Raw genomic sequence first — 11,286 nt, 5'->3', positions numbered from 1 at the left:
GAGATAGCCAAAGTCCATAGAGACCTCTCCCATATAGATGAATCAAGCAATAGTGTGCTACTCCATTTGATAGAAGGATTTGGGACAATGATCTAATGATTGGTGGGGTCCCATTTTTTGGTCCCCTATCAGTCAGAATGTGATCCCCTATCTTTTGGATAGCCGATAACATTCACACATGGCACAACCCCTTTTAAGAGATTCTGTCAGCTCCAAGATGCCCATTAAGCTAAGCATACGGGCTTGCACACAAGCACAGTCCTATATTAAATTTCATATTTCATGGCTTCAATCTGGAGAAATTGATCTTTTTATCGGTATGTAACTTCATTTTGTGGAACACCAAGGGTAAAGATTCAAGAACAGAACAGTCTTCCTCGCCCTTGATCAACCTTAATGCCTGCCCCCATCATAACAGGAGGTGGTGCTAGGTGGTGATAGTTTGCGAAAGTCAGTGTTCAAGAGAGTCATTTTCTACCATCATCTCCACAAAAGTAATTTGGGAATACATAAAAATATTAAATTTTGGAGACTGAGGCCATAAAATATGAAACTATAGGTATGATTGTGTTATTTATGGTATATATGAGCCCAAAATCCCATAGGAATAGTTTAATGCCATTTGGTTCTGATTAAACTCCTTTAAAGGTCTGACCAGTGGCACATGAGCAGTTAATACCGATCCTTCTCATGTAGAACCATCCATAGGCGCTAACTTTTTAGCAACAACATTTATACAACAAAATAATTTTACATTAAGTAATGCTCTCACTTAGGAAAATACGGCCTTCCTCGCTTGTCTCCAGCAGTTTGAACTAAGAAAAGTTCTGGCTTATGTTTATTCCAAACTAAAAATAAACACTGCATAGTTCTTTTGTTTTCTGGGTTTTTTTTATTTATTTTTTTTCAATTTTGTTTTGGAAAAAAAAAATTATTGCAGTACAACTATCCCTGCTTGAAGTTCAATAAGGAGCAAACAAAACAGGTGTGTGGGTGGTCCGTATTGGCCCTGGTGCTGGCCTCAGAAGTGCCGAAGGAAGTGCTGAAGTCTGAAATAGTGTAGCTGCTGGCGTCGTGCGGAGATTGAAGGGTGAACTCACAGCAACTGCGGCAGCTGCTGCTGCTGCCAGAGGATTTGGTAATATCCGTGTAGTTAATGGCTTTAGACGTGGTTTAGAGAAGGCTACTTTTATCTGTGGAAAAAAAAATAAAAAAAAAAATACAATAATAAAAATATACAATAGCACTAATAATCGTAAATCAGGTGACAACATTGATATAGAGTACTAATTTTTTTATGTGAATTAATAATAATTTCATGGTGAAATCCTACAAAAGAACTTTTGCAAATACAATTTAAATATTTCAAAATTATTATTTTTTAGTAGCAGTAGAAATATAGCTTCACCTAAAATGTCTTACGATTTATAAGTCTGGATTTCATGTTATATGCTTCAGCAAATATAAGCATCTATTTTCCGTCTTTAGTCTGCATGACTCCTGGCTGTATTTGCTACTGGTGTGTAGATTTCTGATGTTAACCAGTGGATCCTTACTCCAAACAGTGTCCTCTATCATCATGTTCTATCAGTGGAGAATACCCCTAGGCTCCATAGGACACAGACTTTTCTGTTTAGAGATTTACCCCACAGCTGCCTGATCTCTCAGATGTCACACAGCAGGCGGAGGTGATCTTGGTAGTGGAGAGGACAGAGGAGACATTTCTGTTTAGTGTGATGAGAGGGAATAGGAAGCAGTGACTACAATTTCACACTGATGTACTGTACTTATGTGCTATCCAGTAATCTTGAGACATAAATATTAAGATATATCAGGTTTAGAGACATGTTAAAGGGACTCTATCACTGCCCCAGCTACCTTAAACTGCTCCCATAGTGTTGTAGATGCTGTTAGCAGATAAAAAGCATACTGTTACATCCACACCCGTTCAAACTTCTGCAGCACAGGAAGCATGTTTAGTTTTGATTCCTTGCTTAGGGTTTTCTTGTATTGTCTGAACACTGTGCTATTCGCTCATCTCTGTAATTTATTTTCCACTACACCCATCTCCTTCAACTTGGTTTCCCTCTGCTCCTCTGATAGTTAATATTAGCGTTACCTGTGTGATTGACAGCCTATCTTCCAATCAGGTCTGAGGCAGGTTCTTCCTTCCTATTTATTGTTTGCTTACATTCATATTGGTGCTTGATATTGCCTTGTGAGTGCTGGCTATTCTCTCTTGCTGTTTGTTACTTGTATTCATATTCCTTACCTCTATATTTACCTTTGACTGCTGTCTTTAATTACGATTCTGTACTGTGTTGCTCAACTGTTGTCAACACCTCCCTTTTGTTGTTTTTTGTCTTGTCTGCATTCTGTGTCATCACCTATATATAGGTAGGGTTTTGCCGCCAATTAGTCATCTGTCACCTAGGACAGTTCAGGCAAGTAGTCAGGGATAGGGGGGGAGGGGTCAGCCTAAGATTCACTGTCTTGTTGTGCCCCTTCCCCCCTTTTTTAAGTTTCAGAGCCCCTGAAATGGTGAGAAAAAGCACTTTTATTCTTTATTCAATTGAGGATTTTGGCGCACAGGGGGAATTCTCTTCTATTACTGAGCACTGCTGCATCATTATCACTAAGCACGCCCATCCTGCATTCAACCCCTTCCCCTGGGCAGTGTTATTTGATCCTCCCAGTGGCAGTTGATCCTCCCACTGCCCAGGGGAGGAGATGAATTGTGGATGGGCTTGTATAGTGATGATGCAGCAATGCTCAGTAATAGAAGAAAACTCCGCCTGTGCTCCAAAATCCTCATTTGAATAAAGAATAAAAGTGCTTTTTTCTCACCATCCCTGGTACTCTGGAACTTAAGAAAGGTATGGTTTTTATAATGCTGAAAACATCTACAGCACTATGGGAGCAATTTAAAGTATCTGGAATCAGTGATAGATTCTCTTTAAGAAAGACCACATCTGTACGCCCCACAACACACCTTCCTTCGATATGACAGTGATCACACAGCATTTGTGATATGTGCTGTTTAGAAAGAATGATCACTGGGCTCTGATTTAAAATTTTGTTTTGAAAGAATGGTAGAAGTTAAACCAAAAATTAAAATAATGCAAAAGAAAAAAGAAAAAAACACATCTTTTGAAGGTTATGTACTTTATAAGTTATCCAAAGATTTCTTTTAGAAAATGAGTGTAAAGAAGACCTTTACTTTAAGTACTTAAGGTGCCTATTCTCAACTCTAATTATATATTACATCCCAGTACACTGAGTTATTATAAGTTCACTCCGATTACAAACTTGTTTAGGAGCTGATAAATACTATTAGACTTCAATTGACAAACCTAGGTCTTTACTCATAGCACTGCGATGGAATAAGACTTTGATAAATTCCTTATGTTCTCTAAGATTAATGAAAAATTTAGAAGGCAAACAAGGAGCAATGTTTTTGAGAAAAGAATAGAAATAAAAGTGCAAATAGACGAAAACTTAAACTGGGAATTCCCTAGTTATAGACAAGTAAAGATTAAAAAATAACATATATGTCTTAGTCACTAAATTATTACGTACATTTTTAGTATAAATGAAATATTAAATATTAATGTATATAAATTTATATATTTTATTATTTTTTAGCAAGTATGCTGTATTTAGATAAGAGAAAATGGTTTTACAGGGAGCTTATCTCAATTTGACAGTGAAACACCCTGGAGGAAAAAAATCCATTCTTGTATGCAGCATGTTTTAATAGCTGTAGTTACTTTCATGCAATGATTGAGAACATTGAAAAGATGTTCTTTCAAGATAATAATTTCTATCAAAGGAGTTGCTAATTTAAAAAAAACAAGCCCAAAAACAATTACAAAAACTCAAACGCAGTATACCAAAGACACAGTAGGAAGCAAAGTGCAAAAACTTACTACATTACTTATACTTGCTTGGATTATATAGTAATTTAATCCCTGTAAAATCTATGGGGTATTATTAAATCCCAGTAAAAATGTCTTAAGACCCTTGAATAGGGTTGAGCGATCGGGAAAGATCAGATCCCGATCGGCGATCGAGCAAATTTCATGATCGGGATCAGGATTGGCTGGAAAATGATCGAAAATCAGATTTTTTAAACAATCCTGATATCTCAAGATCGGCTCAACCATAGTGTACATACATTACATTACTAGGGTTGAGCGATCAGGATGGGGAAAGATCAGATCCCGATCGGCAATCGAGCAAATTTCATGATCAGGATCGGCTAGAAAATGATTGAAAATCGGATTTTAAAAACAATCCTGAAAACTCAAGATCGACTCAACCCTACTCTTGAACATAATATTTTATCAGAAATCCTTAAGAAATCATTCACTCAATGTTAAAGCATACCTCCAGTTCTAAACAACTTTCATAAGTGAATAGTACAAGTTGATTTTGTATTATAGCTTATTAAAGAATTGTGCTTTCTTCTTCACATTCAGTTAGAGTTACTTTCTGTGCTGTTATTACATTCTGCTACACTGTACATGCTTAACATTGCTAAGTTTGAAGATAAGAGACTATTAGTGCACAGAATGAGACAATAAATCGATTAATCACCCAGCAGGAGAATCTTACTCCTCCCCTCCCTTCTCCATAGAGCTCGGTGTGAGAAGCTCAATACAAAAATACATTTAGTGTAAACAAACAGTCAGGTTGAAGATAAGGAGCAGGAGAACAATTACTAGTGGAAGGAAAAATACCATTAACAAAATATATAACAAAGTTTCTAATATTGAAATCCAGTATTCATTCATGAAAAGATGTTTATAATTGGAGGTACGCTTTAAGGAATAAAGCTTTATAGAATGAATCATATTGAATTTAACAGTTATAGAATCTGGATAATGATGTACAAATTAAATTTTCCAAATTAGGTGATATGTACTCAGTAAAATAGAATAAAACAGGTGCAGCAGAAATGTGTACCAGTATCTTGTACCAGTACCTCAAATAAGAGCCAGAATCATATTGATTTCTATAGTTAAAATGATCTATTTCAGTGTGTAATTTACATTTAAGCTTCATGTACAATTTAACTGATGTTTTTATTTTTTTTTGTTTAAATTATGTAATAGTTAGAGATGAGTGAGTAGTGTTCGATCGAGTAGCTGTTCGATCGAATACTACGGTATTCGAAATACTCGTACTCGATCGAACACTACTAGCTGTTCGAAGTTTAAGGTTCGATGCAGAACCAGCGTTGATTGGCAGAATGCTATACATTCTGCCAATCAACGCTGGTTCTTCCCTTACCTTTAGAAGTCTTCTCCCGGCTGGAATTCACTCTGCCTAGGCATCCGGCCTAGGCAGAGCCGACTGCGCATGCCCTCGCATGCGCAGTCAGCTCTGCTCAGGCGTCGGGCCGGGCAGAGCCGACCACGCATGCGCAGTCGGCTCTGCCTAGGCCCCGATGCCTAGGCAGAGTGAATTCAAGCTGGAAGATGCCGCGGGGGCGCTGCCCCTGGAGAAGACTTCAAGGAGAATCCAGCCCGACCGTCACTTGTAAGTGACTTGGTAAGTATAATTTTATCAAATTTTGCGTACTCCTGAAACGAGCATTTCCCCCCATAGACTATAATGGGGTTCGAAATCCGTTTGAACAGTCGAACAGTGTGCGGCTGTTCGAATCGGATTTCGAACCTCGGACATTTTAGTGTTCGCTCATCTCTAGTAGTAGTAGCATATTAAAAAAACAAAAATTCCCGCATGATTTTTCTGGCATATAAAACTGCTAGCAGGAGTACTGGTGGAATTTTAATTTTGTGAACAAAGATAAAAGTTTATATGGAAGAAAAATCGTGCAGAATTCTTTTTTTAAAAAAAAACCTTTGGCAAGAGGCTCTGATTTTTCTGTGAATAAGAAGTCTATCAGCATCAATTAAATAAGACCTATGATCACTCTTGATATGTCTGACCCTCATGCAGCATCTTTTCTTAGAAGTCTTGTTTGTGACATTCCTCTGTTATTTCTCCTAAATATTTATGAAGAAATTGACAACTGGGCGTTACTTTTCCCAGTCTCATAGGCATGTTCTCCTACACAGTCTGCCACAGATAGCACTGACTGGATAATGCAAGGGCATGTAGGTACAAGCCCAAATGGTATCACCCAGTTGTCTACTTATTTATAAAATTCCAGGAGGAATAACAGATGAACAGAGCCACACAGATCTCTAATATATAGAAAATGTTATTTCATTAAGAATCCAACATACTAAAATAGATATTTTAATTGTTCACTAGTAGTATGCAATGCATTTCATTATCAACAGTTTTTCCTTCTCAAGATACTATAGTATGTTTTGTAAAAGACAACAACTAGAAATGAATTAGAATTGCGGCAAAATCTGAAATGATTACTTTTGGATTTTGCCATGGAAAAAATGACCCAGAACTATGTGAGAAAAGTGCTGTTGTGAAAAACAATAAAAATAGTCAATGGACTATATACCAGACAGGACCCACATAAATGCTGTGGGATAAAAACATCTCCAAGGAAGCCTCATAGATATAAAGTTTGTTAAAGGCTCCTCAGAATGTTGGAATCAGGAGAAAAAAAAAAAAACAACTGCATGTGAGATAGCCACCAACAAAGGGGTTGGGTTGCTGATGTAAAACAACTCCCTTCATGAGAGGGAACTAAACAAGTACATTTAGATAAATTATCTGTGCCCAATAGAGGGTTTTCCCCTGATATAGGGTGAACACTCAAAATAATAAAAGTGTCACCAAAATCAACTTCAAAGTAAAAAAAGGGGGAGACCCTAAGGGGAAATTACTAATGGCGCCCTGTCTGATAAAAGTAAAAAAAAAAAAAACATTCCAATGCATTTCTCCCCCCTAAAGGTTCATCAGGGGACAGTGAGACAGAGTATACTGCTCTGATGGAGATTCAGAGCAGCACTGATAACTCAACTATGGAACTGTGGGTTTAAAAGGAGTAATACCATGTCCACAGATACTATCACATGACCTCTGGTCCAATCACAAACTCAAAGGGTGGAACAAGGATTTACACCCACTGCTGATGTCAGTAGATAAGAACCAATCAATGTGGGGGGTGGTAGAAGCTCCCAGCATCACTATGGAAACTATCAGCACGTTTCCAGACAAAAAACACTATGCAGCAGACACAGGATAATATACCTATACTAAACATATGCACACATCGATATAAAAGCGATCTATGAAATAGACCTAGTGTATGTAATCCACTTGATGTATATAGGTGGAGTGTGCTATTATCTGAAATCAATAAACTATACAAGAAATAGAATTAGAACAGAGACTCAAAGGGTCGAGCAAGGAATCACTCCCCCTGCTGATGTCAGTAGGTAAGGACCAATCACTGTGGGGGGATGGTATAAGCTGCCAGCAGTAGGCACAGAATAATATACCTATACTAAACATGCATGCACTTTAATACTCGAAGAGGAATAAAGCGATCTAGGATTTTTTGCTCCACCCTTTGAGTCTCTGTTCTACTTCCACTTTTTGCACAATTTATTGATCTTGGATACTAATGCACTCCATCTATATACATCCAGTGCATTTAATATACCAAGTCTATGTTATAGATCACCTTATAACTCACAAGTACTGATCACATACAGAGATTCAATAAACTTTACATACTAATATCTATACTATTTTCATGTCAATGTTGCAGGTAGTTTTTAACTTACCCCAAGTGGGGAGGTTGTTTTCTGGACTTTATTGTAGGGGCTATATTTAGGTTTGGGTGGTTTTCCAGCAGCTCTGTCTTTGTGCCTTCGACTACTTATGTGCTGAAATAAATAAAAAGATACCGAGAATTAAAAAAAAAAAAAAAAGTCTATTGTTTGTTTATTCTCAAGATTATATTACTGTATCCTAGTCACTTTACCTGACTTATTATCTCTAACTAGACTATAGCAACTAGTGATGGGCAAACCTCTCAAGTTTTGTGCTCAGCCGATTTGGTCCACACATTAGTTTTGACACAAATTAATTTGATTCAAATTTGAGTTTAAGTCAGTAAGTCAGGTATGCAAATAGTGTACAACCCTCTTAGGGCTCCTAGAACCCTATCTAGCCCATTTGTATGGATAGATAATCATATTATATTAAATAGCTTCATTAGTAACCAACGTTCATTGTATTTTCTTATTAAAGTGTTTAAGTAGTTTCCACAGTTCCGTACAACTTAAAGTAAAAATATTAATAGAAGATTCATTTCTGCAGTAAATAATAATTATTCCAGATTCCAGAATAAGGAGGAATGGTTTGAGCGAGAGAGATATATATATACCCTAGAGGCGCTCTATGGGTTTTGTCTGCTCATCTGCTGCATGTTATAAGATAACAATATTCACAGCTGTTACACACGGATTGACAACAGCTATGAAGCATTTGCCCCCTCTCTCTTCTTTCTCACTTGTGTCTTAAAACTCAGCTTGATCCATGAACTTTTCCCACAATCTAAAAAGCTGACATCAATCACAAGTCTCTGTGAATTCATTCCACAATTATTTTCTGCTCGAGTGTTGCTTGGTGTTAATACAATTTTAAGACATTTTCTTTTTCGGTATTAAAACATTCTTAGTGTATTAAATAGATTTGTGCAAACTCTTGTACCAGTCTCTCCCATGTAAAGCATACAAATGTGTCCTGTTTATCGGCAAACTACTAAAACTTTCGTATAGACACATGTACCATAAACAGCTGTCTGCTGCCTGCTTCATTCTCTGTGTATGAGCTGCTGAGAATAGCTAATTGGTGGTGGTCTGACGCCCAACACCCTTATCAATCTGATATTAAGGAAAACACTTTACATGTATTGTTAAAGGGATTTGTCATTACAGACAAATATTCTCTATCCACAGCATAGGAAATAAGTTTCAGATCACTGGGACCCCCACCAATCAGAAGAAAGGGAGCCCGAAAGTACCCATGCATCCTCCATATGAATGAAGCACCATTCACTTCCATAGGGCTCCCTAGACCTCAATCTCCAGAAGCCCCATAGAAGTGAATGGAATGTCAGCTGAGCAACACCATACAATGAACAATTGCAGCAGAACAGTATTTAAATTTTTCAACTATAACCACCTTTTTTTAACATAGTATAACATTATGCAAACGTCTTGCAACATTAATATCAGCGTTTGCAATAGAATAATGTCCATGGCTAACGCCCCTTGAGAATGCTCACACCCAGGCAATAAAACATAAAACATCACAGGGTGCCAGGTGTACAACAGCACTAGTATTTCATTTACATGGAGGTTGCAGGGGTACTTTTTGGCCCCCATTTTCCTGATTGGGAGGGGGTCACAGTGATCTGAAACTTATTCCCTATCCTCTCAATAAGGAATATGTGTCTGTGATGACAAACCCCTTTAAACTCTGCTACATTTATTCATTTTCTAATGTGGGCATTCTTTCTGATAAGGCCCTATTGTCCTTTAGGTTCCTGTAAACTTAATGAGGCCAAAAATCTACAATTAAATTTAAGAAATATTATTATTATGGTAGTATTGAATAGAATATGGAATACTGCCAAGACCTCTTTCCTGTTCTGTATCTTCGGTTCAGTGCCTATCCTGCCTTGGGTACAATAATATCTAGGGATACAATGTATGATAACCACATTACAATGTATGACAACCATAGTCAGATAGATGGCTTCATTCATTTTTACTTATATTTGCAAAACTGTTTAACTTTTAATTATCTACAAATATAGATATGATTACGTACATGGGAATACCCCTTTAATTCACAGAACCATATACAAATTCTTTATGATGCTTGCTGACTCCTTTATGTGGGTTTCTGATATACAGTCGACCATATTCTTTAAGATGTTACCTGTTTAAGCTGTGTCTCAGAGTTAACATGGACATCACAAATTTCACAGTGAAATGTTTTGTTCTGAAGACCAGTATTTCCCTTGGTTAAAGGTCCTCTGCCTTTTACACCGGCGCGAGGAAATGCTTTAATAGTTCCACTTCCATTTCGGGCCTCCACCATTGTTTTGTGCTTTGTACCTACAGTTATTGAGAGAGACAGAGAAAGTCAGGGTTGTCACACTACAAGACACCAAATTTTATATTAGATTTACAGTCCTATGAAAAAGTTTGGGCACCCCTATTAATCTTAATCATTTTTAGTTCTAAATATTTTGGTATTTGCAACAGCCATTTCAGTTTGATATATCTAATAACTGATGGACACAGTAATATTTCAGGATTGAAATGAGGTTTATTGTACTAACAGAAAATGCGCAATATGCATTAAACCAAAATTTGACCGGTGCAAAAGTATGGGCACCTCAACAGAAAAGTGACATTAATATTTAGTACATCCTCCTTTTGCAAAGATAACAGCCTCTAGTCGCTTCCTGTAGCTTTTAATCAGTTCCTGGATCCTGGATAAAGGTATTTTGGACAAACAATTCAAGTTCAGTTAAGTTTGATGGTCGCCGAGCATGGACAGCCCGCTTCAAATCATCCCACAGATGTTCAATGATATTCAGGTCTGGGGACTAAGATGGCCATTCCAGAACATTGTAATTGTTCCTCTGCATGAATGCCTGAGGATTTGGAGCGGTGTTTTGGATCATTGTCTTGCTGAAATATCCATCCCCGGCGTAACTTCAACTTCGTCACTGATTCTTGAACATTATTCTCAAGAATCTGCTGATACTGAGTGGAATCCATGCGACCCTCAACTTTAACAAGATTCCCGATGCCGGCATTGGCCACACAGCCCCAAAGCATGATGGAACCTCCACCAAATTTTACAGTGGGTAGCATGTGTTTTTCTTGGAATGCTGTTTCTTTTTGGACGCCATGCATAACGCCTTTTTTTAGAACCAAACAACTCAATTTTTGTTTCCAAAATGAAGCTGCCTTGTCCAAATGTGCTTTTTCATACCTCAGGCAACTCTATTTGTGGCGTACGTGCAGAAACGGCTTCTTTCTCATCACTCTCCCATACAGCTTCTATTTGTGCAAAGTGCGCTGTATAGTTGACCGATGCACAGTGACACCATCTGCAGCAAGATGATGCTGCAGCTCTTTGGAGGTGGTCTGTGGATTGTCCTTGACTGTTCTCACCATTCTTCTTCTCTGCCTTTCTGATATTTTTCTTGGCCTGCCACTTCTGGGCTTAACAAGAACTGTCCCTGTGGTCTTCCATTTCCTTACTATGTTCCTCACAGTGGAAACTGACAGGTTAAATCTCTGAGACAGCTTTTTG

At 37.6% G+C, this 11,286-nt stretch overlaps 1 protein-coding gene across 2 annotated transcripts in view; it reads right to left on the bottom strand.

Annotated features, from left to right (window-relative positions):
• Positions 1-643: 643 nt before the first annotated feature.
• The window catches only part of ZNF385D (zinc finger protein 385D), a 246,336-nt gene continuing 235,693 nt past the window's right edge, over positions 644-11,286 (bottom strand). For both annotated transcript variants that reach the window (XM_075271384.1, XM_075271385.1), the window contains 3 exons: positions 9,895-10,073; positions 7,728-7,829; positions 644-1,193 (listed from right to left, as the gene is read on the bottom strand). In XM_075271384.1, the coding sequence (XP_075127485.1) occupies positions 963-1,193; positions 7,728-7,829; positions 9,895-10,073 (512 nt within the window). In that variant the 3' untranslated portion in view covers positions 644-962. The remainder of the gene's footprint in view (positions 1,194-7,727; positions 7,830-9,894; positions 10,074-11,286) is intronic.

The sequence above is a fragment of the Leptodactylus fuscus genome, chromosome 4 (assembly GCF_031893055.1).
Source record: "Leptodactylus fuscus isolate aLepFus1 chromosome 4, aLepFus1.hap2, whole genome shotgun sequence".
NCBI classification, from domain to species: Eukaryota; Metazoa; Chordata; class Amphibia; order Anura; family Leptodactylidae; genus Leptodactylus; species Leptodactylus fuscus.
Note: the sequence above shows the minus strand (reverse complement) of the source record. Positions and strands in the feature narration are given on the sequence as shown.